This window comes from Balaenoptera physalus, assembly GCF_965194825.1.
Source record: "Balaenoptera physalus genome assembly, chromosome: 2".
Taxonomy (NCBI): Eukaryota; Metazoa; Chordata; class Mammalia; order Artiodactyla; family Balaenopteridae; genus Balaenoptera; species Balaenoptera physalus.
Genome location: NC_138883.1, coordinates 91516019 through 91535010, shown reverse-complemented (window position 1 = coordinate 91535010; position 18992 = coordinate 91516019). Strand labels below are relative to the sequence as shown.

Sequence of the window (18992 nt, the reverse complement as noted above, 5' to 3'; positions counted from 1 at the left end):
TTATCAAACTCTCCTCTAGTCACCCAATTTAAGTGAGCCATCTGTTTCCTGTCAGGACCCTGATGCATCCTACAAACAACACATTTTCCAAATCCCAAACATCAGACATATACTGTCAGTTGTCACAAAGCAATAATCATTTATTATTTTTTTAAAGTTGTTTACAGGTATTTATACGCAAATGGATTTCCACCTTAAGACAGATGAAGATAAGGATGTGACATTAAAAGAGCATGCAGGCAAACACTTCTTTTGTTGTTTCCCTTTAACTGTGCCCGTTGTTGCAAGTGTGGCGTTTGCTCGTCCAACTACCACACCGTTACAGTCAACACTGACCATCTATGTGTCAGCTATACTCTTTGCATCAGCTTCTATCAAGAACTTCTTCTGGCCACCCAGTTATCACTCTGCTCAACCAGAATGAGACCACAGCCCTGCTCTGCCTCTGTTAAGATAATTAGATCACCCATAAACTTCGCTGATTTATACCCATGCTCATCCCCTTTACGAGGACAAATAATCAAGAACTACGGTGTATGCAAAATTGAGGAAAAATACATTGCTTCCTAGTTGTATAAAAGGAAACAAACCTATCTAAGAAGCCAATGGCAGTAAAAGTAAAATAAAAGCATAAACCTTCACATAAAAATATTAAGAGTTCAGTGTGCTTGGTTTCTGATGATTTCTATGCGAAAGAAGTTTCTCATATTTTACTTAAAACTTAGCAAACATTTCACAATTACAAAGATTAAGTTGTATCTACACATCCAAAGTGAAGTGGAATTAAGGCAATTGTCCAGATAACTCAAGATAAAAAAACAAAAACAAAACAAAAAAAACTCTAAAATAATGGCCATATCTCTGTAGGTAGAGGCAGGTAGAGGGCTGAGACTGAAGCTGTTTTCTGCCACTCAAAATAACCAAATCTACTTCTACTACCATCACTTATGTTTTTCCAAAGTTTCAATGTTTTTGACTGAAAGGCTCCAGATCTCTGCTATCTGAATGATGATCTCAATGAGTACAGACACAGACTAAAGGAAAAAGCTGCAGTTTCCAGCTTAATTATACAGACTGGTTATCAACACTGACCCCTAATAAATGAAAAATTTGCCTTTTATAAATTATGTTAGGGCTGAAATGGACCTATGAATTCACCTAGCCCAGCTCCCTCATTTTATAGACAAGGAAACTGGAGTCCAGACAGGTTCAGCAAGTTGCTCAAGGTCACACTGAGACCCAGTAAAGCGCTTTTCCCTACACAACGCTTCATTACATCATTGGTTTACCAAGTGTGCCTGCATGTGTCAAACCTTTCCAATTGTTTCATTCAGTGTTTTCTCCCTGGTACATTTTGTCTGATCATATCTAGAAAAGGTGCTAAGGATACATGTAGATGAGGGCCTATGAGTCACCACCAATCAAGGGGATATTTCCCCATACTTTAAAATAAATTCGGTGCTTTAAATAAGAATGGAACCAATTTGGAGATTGAACATGAAGAACACTGGTTTGTTTGCCATCTTTTAAATCCATGCACTCATGAGCTCTTTTTTGGGGAGGAAGGATGAGGGGGAGAGGGAAGGAGGGAGAAATATGATGAAATCAGAAATGACATAGATTTGGCTTCTTTAGTTTGTCATATGTTGCATACAAACAGTCCAAATAGCAAAGACTGAGAAATACTAGGCCGAAGAATCTGGGCTCCAACCCTTTAAACAGCAAATGGGACAGGCCAATGAAACTGACCATTGCTTTCAGCGGCCCTTGATTTGATTCCACTGGTATAGACAGAGTCCAAATTCAATGTCAAATTTATTTTAACACTGAGGTGAAAGTGTTACCAAACAGAAAATGTAATAAAGTCAATAACTATTAAGCAAATGGCTTCTTATTTTTATAACAAGGAAAAACTTTTTTGGCAAATGGTTCTATAGTTATAGAATATGAAGACATTTAGAACTAATCTCCCCAATATGAAAATGTCCCCAAATTATCAAGTTGAAAGGCACATACCACTGCCCCAGCAGTTCATTCAAGTTGTCTTCAGCACGTGAAATTTTAATTGTGCTTTTTTTAGCTTGTTATCAATGCAATATGGCCTTAAAAAGTGACATCCGTGCATATGTATACTTTCTTTTCAAAGGGACCCATCCTCTTCCCCTTTTCTGATTTTCACTTTCTGAAGATCAATTTTTGTTAGTTCTTTGTTTTATAAAGGACCTAGTCCATGATGGTCTCAGAAAGATACACTTCACAGTTTGTGCTCTAATTTATCTAGAAACCAAGTGTGAATTATCTTTGTGTCCTAATACAAAATGGACTTTCCTGAAGTATCAGTGTGATGGCACTTCCATACTGTCATTTGTTGGAATGCAAAAGTACTGGATTATTATCTTTTCTCACTGGTTGTTTAAGGCTTACTTCGCTTCCAGAAGAGATGATTGGCAAACTATTATCCATGTGGTATCTGATAAGGTGGCCAACATTATCAAATACATGATCCTTGGTCCTCACCTTGAAAAGGAAATACAAATGTATTTAGGTTAAATGATAATGGTTCTCCTGAAAGGCATAAACAATCATAGGGTAAAAACAGACATATCCTTGAATGAGGTAACTGCTGAATAAAGAAAAGTAAGGGTACTTTTCAATTCTGGATCCCTTAGTAAACAATTTTCTCATTCCCAATTACCTTTTTTTTTAATTTATTTTTTTTAAGATTTTTTTGTTTGATGCGGACCATTTTTAAAGTCTTTATTGAATTTGTTACAATATTGCTTCTGTTTTATATTTCTGGTTTTTTTTTTTTTTTTTTGGCCCCGAGGCATGTGGAATCTTAGCTCTCTGACCAGGGATCGAACCCACACCCGCCTGCATTGGAAGGCAAAGTCTTAACCACTGGACCACCAGGAAAGTCCCCCCAATTACCTTTTATTGGAGTATAATTGCTTTACAATGGTGTGTTAGTTTCTGCTTTATAACAAAGTGAATCAGCTATATATACACGTATATCCCAATATCCCCTCCTCTTGCATCTCCCTGCCACCCTCCCTATCCCACCCCTCTAGGTGGACACAAAGCACCGAGCTGATCTCCCCGTGCTATGCACCTGCTTCTCAATAGCTATTTTACATTTGGTAGTGTATATATGTCCATGCCACTCTCTCACTTCATCCCAGCTTACCCTTCCCCCTCCCCATGTCCTCAAGTCCATTCTCTACGTCTGCATCTTTATTCCTGTCCAAGGTTCTTCGGAAACATTTTTTTTTTTTTTAGATTCCATATATATGTGCTATCATATGGTATTTGTTTTTCTCTTTCTGACTTACTTCACTCTGTATGACAGTCTCTAGGTCCATCTACCTCACTACAAATAACTCAATTTCGTTTCTTTTTATGGCTCAGTAATATTCCGTTGTATATATCTGTCACATCTTCTTTCTCTTATCCATTCATCTGTCGATGCACACTTAGATTGCTTCCATGTCCTGGCTATTGTAAATAGAGCTCCAATGAATATTGTGGTACATGACTCTTTTTGAACTATGGTTTTCTCAGGGTATATGCCCAGTAGTAGAATTGCTGGGTCGTATGGTAGTTCTATTTTTAGGTTTTTAAGGCCTCCATACTCTTCTCCATAGTGGCTGTATCAATTTACATTCCCACCAATAGTGCAAGAGGGTTCCCTTTTCTCCACACCATCTCCAGCATTTATTGTTTGTAGATTTTTTGATGATGGCCATTCTGACCAGTGTGAGGTGATATCTCATTGTAGTTTTGATCTGCATTTCTCTAATGATTAGTGATGTTGAACATCCTTACATGTGTTTGTTGGCAATCTGTATATCTTCTTTGGAGAATGTCTATTTAGGTCTTCTGCCCATTTTTGGAGTGGGTTGTTTGTTTTTTTTGATATTCAGCTGCATGAGCTGCTTGTATATTTTGGAGATTATCCTTTGTCAATTGCTTCATTTGCAAATATTTTCTCCCATTCTGAGGGTTGTCTTTCCATCTTGTTTATGGTTTCCTTTGCTGTGCAAAAGCTTTTAAGTTTCATTAGGTCCCATTTGTTTATTTTTGTTTTTATTTCCATTTCTCTAGGAGGTGGGTCAAAGACAATCTTGCTGTGATTTATGTCACAAAGTGTTCTGCCTATGTGTTCCTCTAAGAGTTTTATAGTGTCTGGCCTTACATTTAGGTCTTTAATCCATTTTGAGTTTATGTTTGTGTATGGTGTTAGGGAGTGTTCTAATTTCACTCTTTTACATGTAGCTGTCCAGTTTTCCCAGCACCACTTATTGAAGAGACTGTCTTTTCTCCATTGTATATTCTTGCCTCCTTTATCAAAGATAAGGTGACCATATGTGCGTGGGTTTACCTCTGGGCTTTCTATCCTCTTCCATTGATCTATATTTCTGTTTTTGTGCCAGTACCATACTGTCTTGATTACTGTAACTTTGTAGTATAGTCTGAAGTCAAGGAACCTGATTCCTCAGGCTCCGTTTTTCTTTCTCAAGATTGCTTTGGGTATTCGGGGTCTTTTGTGTTTCCATACAAATTGTGAAATTTTTTGTTCTAGTTCTGTGAAAAATGCCATTGGTAGTTTGACAGAGATTTCCGTGAATCCATAGATTGCTTTCAGTAGTATAGTCATTTTCACAATGTTGATTCTTCCAATCCAAGAACATGGTATACCTCTCCATCTGTTTGTATAATCTTTAATTTCTTTCATCAGTGTCTTATACTTTTCTGCATACAGGTATTTTGTCTCCTTCGGTAGGTTTATTCCTAGGTATTTTACTCTTTTTGTTGCAATGGTAAATGGGAGTGTTTCCTTAATTTCTCTTCCAAATTTTTCCTCATTAGTGTATAGGGATGCAAGAGATTTCTGTGCATTAATTTTGTATGCTGCTACTCTACCTAATTCATTGATTAGGTCTAGTGGTTTTCTGGTAGCATCTTTAGGATTCTCTATGTATAGTATCATGTCATCTGCAAACAGTGACAGTTTTACTTCTCCTTTTTCTGATTTGGATTCCTTTTATTTCTTTTTCTTCTCTGATTGCTGTGGCTAAAACTTCCAAAACTCTGTTGAATAATAGTGGTGAGAGCGGGCAACCTTGTCTTCTTCCTGGTCTTAGAGGAAATGGTTTCAGTTTTTCACCATTAAGAATGATGTTGGCTGTCGGTTTGTCACGTATGCCTTTATTATGTTGAGGTAAGTTCCCCCTGTGCCTACTCTCTGGAAGGTTTGTATCATAAATGGGGGTTGAATTTTGTCAAAAGCTTTTGCTGCATCTATTGAGATGATCATATGGTTTTTATCCTTCAATTTGTTAATATGGTTTATCACATTGACTGATTTGTGCATACTGAAGAGTCCTCGCATTCCTGGGATAAACCCCACTTGATCATGGTGTATGATCCTTTTAATGTGCTGTTGGATTCTGTTTGCTAGTATTTTGTTGAGGATTTTTACATCTATGTTCATCAGTGATATTGGTCTGTAGTTTTCTTCTTCTGTGACATCTTTGTCTGGTTTTGGTATAAGGGTGATGGTGGCCTCGTAGAAGGCGTTTGGGAGTGTTCCTCCCTCTGCTATGTTTTGGAAGAGTTTGAGAAGGATAGGTGTTAGCTCTTCTCTAAATGTTTGATAGAATTCACCTGTGAAGCCATCTGGTCCTGGGCTTTTGTTTGTTGGAAGGTTTTTAATCACAGTCTCAATTTCAGTGCTTCTGACTGGTCTGTTTATATTTTCTATTTCTTCCTGGTTCAGTCTCAGAAAGTTGTGCTTTTCTAAGAATTTGTCCATTTCTTCCAGGTTGTCCATTTTATTGGCATAGAGTTGCTTGTAGTAATCTCTCATGATGCTTTGTATTTCTCCAGTGTCAGTTGTTACTTCTCCTTTTTCATTTCTAATTCTATTGATTTGAGTGTTCTTCCTTTTTTTCTTGATGAGTCTGACTAATGGTTTATCCATTTTGCTTATCTTCTCAAAGAACCAGCTTTTAGTTTTACTGATCTTTGCTATCATTTCCTTCATTTCTTTTTCATTTATTTCTGATCTGATCTTTATGATTTCTTTCCTTCTGCTAACTTTGGGGGTTTTTTGTTCTTCTTTCTCTAATTACTTTAGATGTAAGATTAGGTTGTTTACTTGAGATGTTTCTTTTTCCTTGAGGCAGGTTGTATTGCTATAAAATTCCCTCTTAGAACTGCTTCTGCTGCATCCCATAGGTTTTGGGTCATTGCGTTTTCATTGTCATTTATTTCTAGGTATTTTTTGATTTCCTCTTTGATTTCTTCAGTGATCTCTTGGTTATTTAGTAGCGTATTGTTTAGCCTCCATGTGTTTGCATTTTTTACAGATTTTTTTCCTGTAATTGATATCTAGTCTCATAGCGTTGTGGTCGTAGAATATACCTGATACGGTTTCAATTTTCTTAAATTTACCAAGGCTTGATTTGTGATCCAAGATATGATCTATCCTGGAGAATGTTCCATGAGCACTTGAGAAGAAAGCGTATTCTGTTGTTTTTGGATGGAATGACCTATAAATATCAATTAAGTCCATCTTGTTTAATATATCATTTAAAACTTGTGTTTCCTTATTTATTTTCATTTTGGATGAACTGCCCATTGGTGAAAGTGGGGTGTTAAAGTCCCCTACTATGACTGTGTTACTGTCAATTTCCCCTTTTATGGCTGTTAGCATTTGCCTTATGTATTGAGGTGCTCCTATGTTGGGTGCATAAATATTTACAATTGTTATATCTTTATCTTGAATTGATCCCTTGATCATTATGTAGTGCCCTTCTTTGTCTCTTGTAATAGTCTTTATTTTAAAGTCTATTTTGTTTGATAGGAGAAATGCTACTCCAGCTTTCTTATGATTTCCATTTGCATGGAATATCTTTTTCCATACCCTCACTTTCAGTCTGTATGTGTCCCTAGGTCTGAAGTGGGTCTCTTGTAGACAGCAAATATAGAGGTATTGTTTTTGTATCCATTCAGCCAGTCTATGTCTTTTGGTTGGAGCATTTAATTCATTTACATTTAAGGTAATTATCAATATGTATGTTCCTATTACCATTTTCTTAATTGTTTTGGGTTCGTTATTGTAGGTCTTTTCCTTCTCTTGTGTTTCCTGCCTAGAGAAGTTCCTTTAGCATCTGTTGTAAAGCTGGTTTGGTGGTGCTGAACTCTCTTAGCTTTTGCTTGTCTGTAAAGGTTTTAATTTCTCCACTGAATCTGAATGAGATCCTTGCTGGGTAGAGTAATCTTGGTTGTAGGTTTTTCCCTTTCATCACTTTAAACATGTCCTGCCACTCCCTTCTGGCTTGCAGAGTTTCTGCTGAAAGATCAGCTGTTAACCTTATGGGGATTCCCTTGTATGTTATTTGTTGTTTTTCCCTTGCTGCTTTTAATATTTTTTCTTTGTATTTAATTTTTGATAGTTTGATTAATATGTGTCTTGGCGTGTTTCTCCTTGGATTTATCCTGTATGGGACTCTCCGTGCTTCCTGGACTTGATTGACTATTTCCTTTCCCATATTAGGGAAGTTTTCAACTATAATCTCTTCAAATATTTTCTTAGTCCCTTTCTTTTTCTCTTCTTCTGGGACCCCTATAATTCGAATGTTGGTGCATTTAATGTTGTCCCAGAGGTCTCTGAGACTGTTCTCAATTCGTTTCATTCTTTTTTCTTTATTCTGCTCTGCGGTAGTTATTTGCATTATTTTGTCTTCCAGGTCATTTATCTGTTCATCTGCCTCAGTTATTCTGCTATTGATTCCTTCTAGAGAATCATTAATTTCATTTATTGTGTTGTTCATCATTGTTTGTTTGCTCTTTAGTTCTTCTAAGTTCTTGTTTAACCTTTCTTATAGTTTCTCCATTCTATTCCCAAGATTTTGGATCATCTTTACTTTTACTATCATTACTCTGAATTCTTTTTCAGGTAGATTGCCTATTTCCTCTTCATTTGTTTGGTCTGGTGGGTTTTTACCTTGCTCCTTCATCTGCTGTGCATTTCTCTGTCTTCTCATTTTGCTTAAGTTACTGTGTTTGGGGTCTCCTTTTTGCAGGCTGCAGGGTCGTAGTTCCCGTTTTTGGTGTCTGCCCCCAGTAGGTAAGGCTGGTTCAGTGGGTTGTGTAGGCTTCCTGGTGGAGGAAACTGGTGCCTGTGTTCTGGTGGATGAGGCTGGATCTTGTCTTTCTGGTGGGCAGGACCGCGTCCGGTGGTGTGTTTTGGGGTGTCTGTGAATGTAGTATGATTTTAGGCCGTCTCTCTGCTAATGGGTGGAGTTGTGTTCCTGTCTTGCTAGTTGTTTGGCATGTGGTGTCCAGCACTGGAGCTTGCTGGTCGTTCAGTGGAGCTGGGTCTCAGCTTTGAGATGGAGAGCTCTGGGAGAGCTCTCGCCGATTGATATTACGTGGGGCCAGGAGGTCTCTGGTGGACCAATGTCCTGAACTTGGCTCCCCCACCTCAGAGGCTCAGGCTTGATACCTGGCCAGAGCACCAAGACCCTGTCAGCCACAAGGCTGAGAAGAAAAGAGAGCAAAAAGAAAGAAAGAAAGAAAAGAAAAAAATAAATAAAATTTTTAAAATAAAAAATAAATATTATTAAAATAAAAAAACTAAAAAGTAATTAAAAAAATAAAAATAAATTTTAAAAAAAGAAAGAAGAGAGCAACCAAACTAATAAACAAATCCACCAATGATAACAAGTGCTAAAAACTACACTAAAAAAAAAAAAAATGGACAGACAGAATCCTAGGAGAAATGGTAAAAGAAAACCTATATGGACAAAATCACACAAAGAAGAATAAACATTCACACTCACAAAAAGAAAATAAGGAAAAAAAAAAAAATATATATATATATATATTTTAAAAAAAAGGAAGAGACCCACCAAATCAATAAACAAATCTACCAATGATAATAAGCTCTAAATACCAAACTAAGATAAACATAAAACCAGAAACAAATTAGGTGCAGAAAGCAAACCCCAAGTCTACAGTTGCTCCCAAAGTCCACCGCCTCAATTTTGGGATGATTCATTGTCTATTCAGGTTTTCCACAGATGCAGGGTACATGAAGCTGATTGTGGAGATTTAATCCGCTGCTCCTGAGGCTGCTGGGAGAGATTTCCCTTTCTCTTCTTTGTTCGCACAGCTCCTGGGTTCAGCTGTGGATTTGGCCCGGCCTCTTCACGTAGGTCGCCCTCTGGTTTCTGCTCTTCACCCAGACAGAAGGCAGTTAAAGGAGTGGTTAATTAGGGGCCTCTGGCTCACTCAGGCTTGGGGGAGGGAGGGGTACAGAATGCGGGGCGAGCCTGCGGCGGCAGAGGCCAGCATGACATTGCAAAAGCCTGAGGCACACCATGTGTTCTCCTGGGGAAGTTGTCCATGGATCATGGGACCCTGGTAGTGGCGGGCTGCAGAGGCTCCCAGGAGGGGAGGTATGGATAGTGACCTGTGCTTGCACACAGGCTTCTTGGTGGCTGCAACAGCAGCCTTAGCATTTCAGAGCCGTCTCTGGTGTCCATGCTGATAGCCGTGTCTCCTGCCCATCTCCAGAGCTCGTTTAGGCGGTGTTCTGAATCCCCTCTCCTCACGAACCCCAAAACAATGGTCTCTTGCCTCTTAGGCATTCCAGACTTTTTCCTGGACTCCGTCCTGACTAGCTGTGGCACACTAGCCCCCTTCAGGTTGTGTTCACTCAGCCAACCCCAGTCCTCTCCCTGGGATCTGACCTCCGAAGCCCGAGCCTCAGCTCCCAGCCCCCGCCTGCCCCAGCGAGTGAGCAGACAAGCCTCTCAGGCTGGTGAGTGCTGGTCAGCACGGATCCTCTGTGCAGGAATCTCTCCGCTTTGCCCTCTACACCCGTTGCTGTGCTCTCCTCCATGGCTCCGAAGCTTCCCCCCGACCCACCCCCCGTCTTCTCCAGTGAAGGGGCTTCCTAGTATGTGGAAACTTTTCCTCCTTCACAGCTCCCTCCCAGAGGTGCAGGTCCCGTCCCTATTCTTTTGTCTCTGATTTTTCTTTTTTCTTTTGCCCTACCCAGGTACATGGGGAGTTTCTTGCTTTTGGGAAGTCTGAGGTCTTCTGCCAGCATTCAGTAGGTGTTCTGTAGGAGTTGTTCCACATGTAGATGTATTTTTGATGTATTTGTGGGAAGGAAGGTGATGTCCACGTCTTACTCCTCTGCCATCTTTAAGGTCCCCCCCCATTACCTTTTTAAAGCAACTGTCATTCCCAGTTAGGAAAATGGTAAACACTGTCACCCAATCCAAATTTGCAAGCAACCTTTTTGCCATGTTACTTTTTGATACATTCTATCATATATATTCTTATAAATATTTTGCGTCATAAAAGAATGACCACCTCTGCTCTCTTTTGGTTATTATTTGCATGCAATATCTTTTTCCATCCTTTCACTTTCAGCCTATGTGTGTCCTTAAATCTAAAATGAGCCTCCTATAAATAACATACATATAGTTGGATCTTGTCCATTTAGCTCTCCATCCAGTTATTCTGCATCTTTTGTTTGGGAAGTTTAATCCATTTACATTTAAAGTAATTATTTATAGAGAAGAACTTACTATTACTATTTTGATAATTGTTTTTTGTCCAGGATCATTTCTGTCTACAGGTATCCTCTGCTCTAGCCATACCTCTTTTATTTGATTTAATACCATTCTACTGCTCTGTTTTCTCCTGTGAGTCCTTCCCTATGCTCCAAATGTCTCCCTTTAAAATTTTTGCCCTCTTTCAAGGTTCCTCTTACATGTCAGACCCTGCAAGAAGCCTTTTCAGTTTGCCTCAACTGGAGCACCCCCTTCTATCCTGAGAAACACCATAATGCTTTGGTTGAACCATTCTTATGTTATTCATCCTTAATTATTTAAGCATCTGTCTTATGAAATTATAAGCACCCTGAGAGCAAGGACTCTGTATGTGATACTGATCAATAGTTAACTATGAATCCCTGTACTTCCATGTAGGAGGTATTCATTTAACTCACTGAATTGCACTGAGAAGGGCAGAAAGAGGCTGTCCTCTAAGTGATCCTCTAGGGTGGCTCCCACTCAAACCCCTCCATTAGCCTCTATTTACCACTTCCTGCTCTAGCTGGAGGGTTCAAGAAAAAGTAAACCCTTAACCTTAAACACTCTTCAGTATCAGGCTTTAGACCTATCATTCAGAGTAACCTGAATCACAAGATCCTGTGAAACTCTAATGGGGGTCAATAATACCTTGCCTTCGGGATCCACCAGGAGAAGATGTTTTGCCTGGCCTCCCTGTAGCCCACTCAGCACATATTGGCCAGGAGATGTTGCACTCTCTCGAACCAAAAAGTCCCCATCCTTTACCAAGAGGCTCTCTGCTGCTTTCCTGCTCAGCTTGCCGTGGTAGCAGTCCTCATTCCGCAGCTGCTGCTTAATGTGTGGCAAAGAATGTGAGCTGGCAGGCTGGGCCGTGGCACCTGGCTGAACAGTTTCTGGTGCCTCTGAAGTCAAAATACAAAGAGAGACACCACCAAGTTACCTCTTCATCCATCCTTTCGTTCATTCATTCATTCACTCACCAAATATAATTTGAGGACCTACTGTGTGCCAGGCACTCTTTAAATAGTGCTATTTCTGGAACAAATGGGGTTTTTGTTTCTAGAACTTCCAACAGTCTCTAATTTAATGGTAGATCCAAACATTGCCTTTGGCTTCTGTTACCAGGAAAGGCTTGCCCAGGTGCAGGAGTTTTCCTTTCAAATGAGAAATGGAACTGACCCATAAGAACTGCTTTCATAAGTGCAGAGAGAGTCTCTTTATGTCCCATGGGCTGTATGTTAAAGAGAAAGAGGTTTATGCTGTACCTGGACTACAGATAACTTCTAAAACATTCTCAAATGCTTTGAAAATGCCTACAGTAACTTTGGGCTATGCCCACTTTTTAATATTTAGCTTTTTCTTTTAAACCAAATTACTAATGTGCTTCAGAGATGCTTCTGTCCATCAACTTTAAAGCTGTGCTGAAGCTTACAGCATTCCTGGTAAACGACCACTTTGTTGTTTGTGTAATTCCCCTGCCTGGACAAAGCAGAATTGATCAAGTAGAAGAAGCTAATCATCAGGGAGGCATGGCCTGAGGCAAGTCCCCATGGCTCTACAGAATAAATGTTATCCAGAGTTGAGAGCACTGGGGATGAGAAGGTACATCCAGGTAGCCCTTTATAGTATTATTGGTACTCATAGTAACAACAATTATTATGTAGCTCACATTTATTGAGTATGATAGGCACTGCTCAATGCTTTACATGTATTATCCTGTTTGGCTCTCAAAATTAGATGGGAAGGAAATGGATCTTTAAAAAGGTTAAATGACTTACCCAAAGTCACACTGCTAATATGCTGTAGATCTGGGATTTGAAATGAGATCTATCATCAGAGCCCAGGGTTCTTAATCACCACACTCTAAAACTTGGCTTGGATGAGAAAATCTTTTAATTTTCAAAACTGGTCTAGCCACCCTACTTCTGTATAACCCACAAAGGTCCCTAAATAGACAGCAAGGCTATCAGGATGATATACAGCATCTCCAGAAGTAATAACACAAAATTCTTAGGTCTGAATCCAGATAAAACTTGTATGTTTGCTTATTTATTTATTTATTTTGGCTGTGCTGCACAGCATGCGTGATCTTAGTTCCCCAGTGAGGGACTGAACCTGTGCCCCCTGAAGTGGAAACACAGAGTCCTAACCACTGGACCACCAGGGAATTCCCAAAAGTTGTATGTTTAATATGGCAAATTTACTAGGAAAATAACCATAGAAATCAGACTTTGTCTTTTTAAATTCAAAGGCTCTTTTGCATAGAAACCAGCTTTCTCTTTATAAATGCAAAGGAATGTTTACATGTCCTTACACAAGGGTCTCACAAATGAGAAATCCTCTTGACTTTAAGTTTTATAACTTACACAAGACAAGTGCCCTGTAGACATAATCCAGTCTCCTATTAATATGTTATAGTTTTGTCACTATTTAAGAACTTCTCTCTGCATATCACAATTTCGATGCAGCATTCATGAATATAACTTTTTGAAAATATCTTCAGTCTGTATCTAATGGATAAACATATTCTCCTCTACAAACAATCAGGTTCTATCTACGGTTACCAGAAAAAGCCTGAAGAAATGTGTCCAGATTTGATGAATAATATTTGTAGTTGGCCTTAGTGCTGCCTGCTTTCAGGCATAATAGAGAACTTCTGATGAGTAGTTGTGTGTGTGTTTGTGTACGTGAGAGAGAAAGTGTTTGTGTGAGTGTGAGGGAGATGCATGCATGTGGGTGTAGGTGCACACATCTTAGTGCATGATGGCTTTTGGTTTATTCTGAGATTGTGGAGCACTCTTGGACAAGGACAAAACAAAAGAAAAACAGACATTATATCATCCTGAAAAGAGGCAATAGATCATGGGCCAGCCTGAGGATATGGACATTATTTTCCTAACATAGTTTCCCAAATTAGCACAATTTCAATCATCCAAACATTTGCTGAAAATATAACTTTTCTAAAAGCTGGGAGATTTTCAATCATCCAAACATTTGCTGAAAATATAATTTTTCTAAAAGCAGAATATCTAACATATTTTTTAAACTTTTGCTTTAAGTTTAAAAGTTACACATTTTTTTTTAAATCTGGTAAACACAGAAAAACAAAGAAAATCACTTTTCATCCTGTCACCAAATACAACCACTCTTTAACATTGTGGTGCATTGTCTAGTATTGACTCCTTTTCCTACATAAAGTTGACTTTGAAAAATATAATCATAATTTAAATATAGTTATTTATATATAATTTCCATATACTATTTAATGAATTATTAACTTGATATAATTATATTTTCTCAGAAGTACTGACAGTTAAGGAAGCAACAAGGAAGGTTGCTTAAATCACTCTGGATTGAATTGAGATCAAAAAAGGAAAAAGTGACAGGAATCATGGAAGAAAATAGTCATGTCATCTTGGAGTTCCCATTAGCAACTAAAGACATACTGTCACAACCAGGAATTCGGGAAAACATAAGATATATATGAATATCCACACCCATATGTATCTGGTGAGTAAAACCTTTGAAATGGGGGAATATGGTTTAAGGAAGAGAAAAAAATCTAACATCTAAAATCTGAATTAAACAATTGCAAGTAATTCCAATGAGAAAGAAAGAATGAGACATTTAAAGAAACCAACGTGAACTATGAAGACAGCATACTGATGCATTCAATTTTTTTTAAAGCACATGTAAATGGATTTTTTTTGACAGTATTGATCATTATACTAGCAAATGACAGGGAAAAATTAGATGTCCATCAATAAGCGACTGGTTATACAAATTATGATTCACTCATACAATAGAATACTATAAAACAATTGAAAATAACAAAGGTTTATGCATCCAACATAGGAGGACCTAAATATACAAAGCAAATATTAACAGACCTGAAGAGAGAAATCAACAGCAATACAATTAGAGTATGGGACTTTAATACCTCACTTTCAAAAATAGATAGATCATTCACACAGAAAATCATAAGGAACACTGGACTTAAATTACACATTAGAGCAGATTGACTTAACAGACATTTATAGAACATTCCATCCAAAAGCAAAAGAATACACATTCTTCTCAAGCACACATGGGACACTCTCCAGGATAGATCATATGTTAGGCCACAAAACAAGTCTTAATAAATTTAAGGATATGGAAATCATATCAAGCATCTTTTCCAACCAAAGTGATATGAAACTAGAAATCAATTACAAGAAGAAAATTGGAAAATTCACAAATACATGGAGATTAAAAAACATGCTACTGAACAACCAATGGGTCAAAGAAGAAATCAAAAGAGAAGTCAGAATATAACTTGAGGCAAATAATTTAATTGAAAATTCAAATATTTTGAGACAAATGAAAACTATGCACCAAAACTTATGGGATGCAGCAAAGACAGTTTTAAGAGTCAAGTTTTTAGCAATTAACACCTCCATAAGAAAAATGAAAGATTGCAAATAAACAACCTAACTTTACACCTCAAGGAACTATAAAATGAAAAACAAACTAAGCCCAAATTTAATAGAAGGAAAGAAAAAAACAAAGATCAGAGCAGGAATAAATGAAATAGAGAGTAAAAATACAATACAAAAGAAACTAAGCTGGTTTTTTAAAAGATAAACAAAATAAGCAAACCGTTAGCTAGACTGACCAAGAACAAAGAGAGAGGACTCAAATAAATAAAATCAGAAAAGAAAAAGGAGACATTACCAATGATACCACACAAATACAAAGGATCATAAGAGACTACCCTGAACAATTTTATGCCAACAAATTAGATAACTTAAAAAAATGGATATATTTAGATTCCTAAAAACATACAACCTACTAAGACTGAATCATGAAGAAATAGAAAATCTCAACAGATGAATTACTAGTAAGAAGATTGAGCAACTAATCAAAAACCTTCCAACAACAAAAAAAAAAGGTCCACAACCAGATGGCTTCATTAGGGAATTCTACCAAACATTTAAAGAGTAATTAATATCAATTCTTCTCAATCCCATCCAAAAAATGGGAGGGAACATTTCCAAACACATTTTACAAGCCCAGCATTACACTACTACCAAAACCAAACAAGGATACCACAAGAACAGAAAATTCCAGGCCAGTATCACATGTGAACATAGATGGAAGAATCCTCAACAAATTATTAACAAACCAAATTCAACAATACATTAAAAGCATCAAGTGGGATTTATTCCAGGTATAAAAGATCAGGGACAAGACAAGGATGCCCATTCTCACCACTTTTATTCCACATAGTATTGGAAGTCCTAGCCAGAGCAATTAGGCAAGAAAAATAAATAAAAGACATCCAAATCAGAAAGGAAGAAGTAAAACTGTCCTATTTGCAGGTGACATTATATATAGAAAACCTTAAAACTCCACCAAAAAAAGAGAAACTGTTAGAACTAATAAACAAAGTAAAGTTGCAGGATACAAAATTAATACACAAAAATTACTTGCATTTCTATACCCTAATAAACTATCAGAGAAATTAGGAAAACAATCCCATTTATGATAACTTCAAAAAGAAAAATATACTTAAGAATAAACTTAACCTAGGAAGTGAAAGATCTATACACTGAAAACTATAAGACATTGATGAAAGAAACTAAGAAGACACAAACAAATGGAAAGAAATTCTGTGTTCATGGATTAGAATAATTAACATTTTTTAAATGTCCATACTACCCAAAGCAATCTATAGAGTCAATACAATCCCTATCAAAATTTCAATGGCATTTTTCACAGAAAAAGAACAAACAATCCTAAAATTTGTATGGAACCACAAAAAATCTCAAATAGCCAAAGCAATCTTGAGAAAGATGGATAAAGCTGAAGGCATGGTGTGTCCTGATTTCAAACTATATTACAAAGCTATAGTAATCAAAGCAGTATGGTATTGGCATAAAAACAGACACATAGATCAACAGAACAAAATAGAGAACCAAGAAATAAATCCATACATATAGGGTCAATTAATTTACAACAAAGGAGCCAAGAACAGACAATGGGGACAGGATAGTCTCTTCAATAAATGGTGCTGGGAAAACTGGACAGCCACATGTAAAAGAATGAAACTGGATGCCTATCTTGCACCATACGCAAAAATCAACTCAAAATGGACTAAAGACTTGAACATAAGACCTGAAATCATAAAAGTCCTAGAAGAAAACAAGGGGTAAGCTCCTTGACATCAGTCTTGGCAATGATTTTTTGGATTTGACACCAAAAGCAAAGGCAACGAAAGCAAAAACAAGCAAGTTGGGACTACATCAAACCAAAAGTTTGCACAGCAAAGGAAACTATCAACAAAAGGAAAAGGCAACCTACAGAATGGGAAAAAATATTTGCAAATCATTTATCTGATAAGGAGTTAATATCCAAAATATATAAAGAACACATACAACTCAATAGCAAAAAAAGAAAAATCCAATTAAAAAATGGGCAGAGGAACTGAATAGACATGTTTCCAAAGAAGACACACAAATGGCCAACAGGTATATGAAAAGATGCTCAAACTCACTAATCATCAAGTAAATGCAAATCAAACCACATGAAGTATCACCTCACACCTGTTAGAATGGCTATCATCAAAAAGACAAGAGGTTAAGTGTTGGTGAGAAAAGAGAACGCTTGTGCACTATTGGTGAGAATGTAAATTGGTGCAGCCATATGGAAAACAGTATGAAGGCTCTTCAAACATTTTTTTAAAAAACTGCCATATGATCCAGCAATTCCACTTCTGGGTATATATCTGAAGGAAATGAAATCACTATCTCGAAAAGATATCCACATCCCCATGTGCAATGCACTGCAGCATTATTTCTGATAGCCAAGACATGGAAACAATCTAAGTATCTACTGGCAGATGAACAGATGATATAAATACACAGTGGAATATGATTAAGCCATAAAAAAGAAGGAAGTCCTGCCAACTGCAACAAGGATAGACCTTGAAGGCATTATGCTAAATGAAGTTAAGTCAGACAGAGAAAGATAGACACTGTGTGATCTCATTTATATGTTGAATCCAAAAAAACAGAACTCATAGAAACAGAAAACAGATGGGTGATTGCCAGAGAAAGAGAGTGAGGGATGGGGGAAATGCTAAAAAGGTACAATCTTCTAGTTATAAGATAAATAAGTTCTAGGGATGTAATGTACAACACGGCAACTATAGTTAACAATTCTGTATTGCATATTTGAAAGTTGCTAAGAGAGTAGATCTTAAAAGTTCTCATCACAAAGAAAAAAAACCTGGAACTATGTGAGGTGATGGATATTAACTAAACTTAGCGTGGTAATTGTTTTGCAATCTATATATATATATCAAGTCAGTATGTTACATACCTTAAACTAAAACAATGTTATATGTCAAATTTTATCTCAATAAAACTGGAAAAAAAGAAAACTACAAAATATTATGTGCTACTTTGGACAAATCTCTAAAATAGAAGAGTGAAAAAGAACAAGTACAGAAGGGGATACTCCATTTATTTTTAAAGAAGAATGATTAGATAGATAGATTGATCATTAGATCTATCTGTAGACAGATAGAGGTACATAAGTAGATAGCTAAATATTTAACCATGCATTAACATTTTGGAAGTAATCAGAGGGAACTCTTAATATCTTAGGGAACTGTATATGGTGTTAAGCCTTGGGAAGGTACATATTTTAAAATAGCATTATTTATTATTTCAATTTCTTCTATGAGTATTTGTATTACTTTTGAATTAAAAACACTGTTTATAGAATAAAACATGTATACAAGAGTCAAGATAGCCACCTAACTAAAGGTAAAATCAGAAGAGGGATATACTTTTGTGAGAAAAGTGTCAGGGTTGGGGGACAATCCTCGGTTTTCTGTTGTGGGAAGAAAAGCCTACCCTTTTCTCCCCACGTGTTATAAGACTCCATCTCTGATTCTGGAGGACTATAAGCAGTCTCTTTATGCAAGCAGTTATATTTTATAAAACTGCCAGAACACTGAATTAGTGAAAACTGAACCACTGCCCCTAGGACAAATGCAGGGTTAGGTTCTACCAAGCTTCAGGTCACAATATTTTCATCAATCAATCAATCATTACATAACCTTGTTTTATGTGTGTTTTGGTTTAAAGACACCTTATTTAGTATATATTGTTGATTTAATAACACTAAACTCATGGCCAACAGCACTGTAACTCATGCCTGAACTCAGCTTATCTAATACACATAGTTTCTCTGTAAGGCACATCACAGCCTTCTTGCACTTAGGAACACTAGACAGCACTTCAGCACTATACTTGGGGGTCATTTTAAACAGCAAGGTCATCAAGAGATAGCACAAAAATGTGGGAAATGTGGCACTAAGTAGACCAC

The 18992-nt window shown here is 37.2% G+C and overlaps 1 protein-coding gene across 4 annotated transcripts in view; it reads right to left on the bottom strand.

The window, feature by feature from the left end:
- Window positions 1–119: 119 nt before the first annotated feature.
- Window positions 120–18992, bottom strand: part of SHC4 (SHC adaptor protein 4) — a 143506-nt gene continuing 124633 nt past the window's right edge. For all 4 annotated transcript variants that reach the window (XM_082453005.1, XM_082453006.1, XM_082453003.1 and 1 more), the window contains 2 exons: window positions 11265–11518; window positions 120–2517 (listed from right to left, as the gene is read on the bottom strand). In XM_082453005.1, coding sequence (XP_082309131.1) covers window positions 2362–2517; window positions 11265–11518 — 410 coding nt within the window. In that variant the 3' untranslated portion in view covers window positions 120–2361. The remainder of the gene's footprint in view (window positions 2518–11264; window positions 11519–18992) is intronic.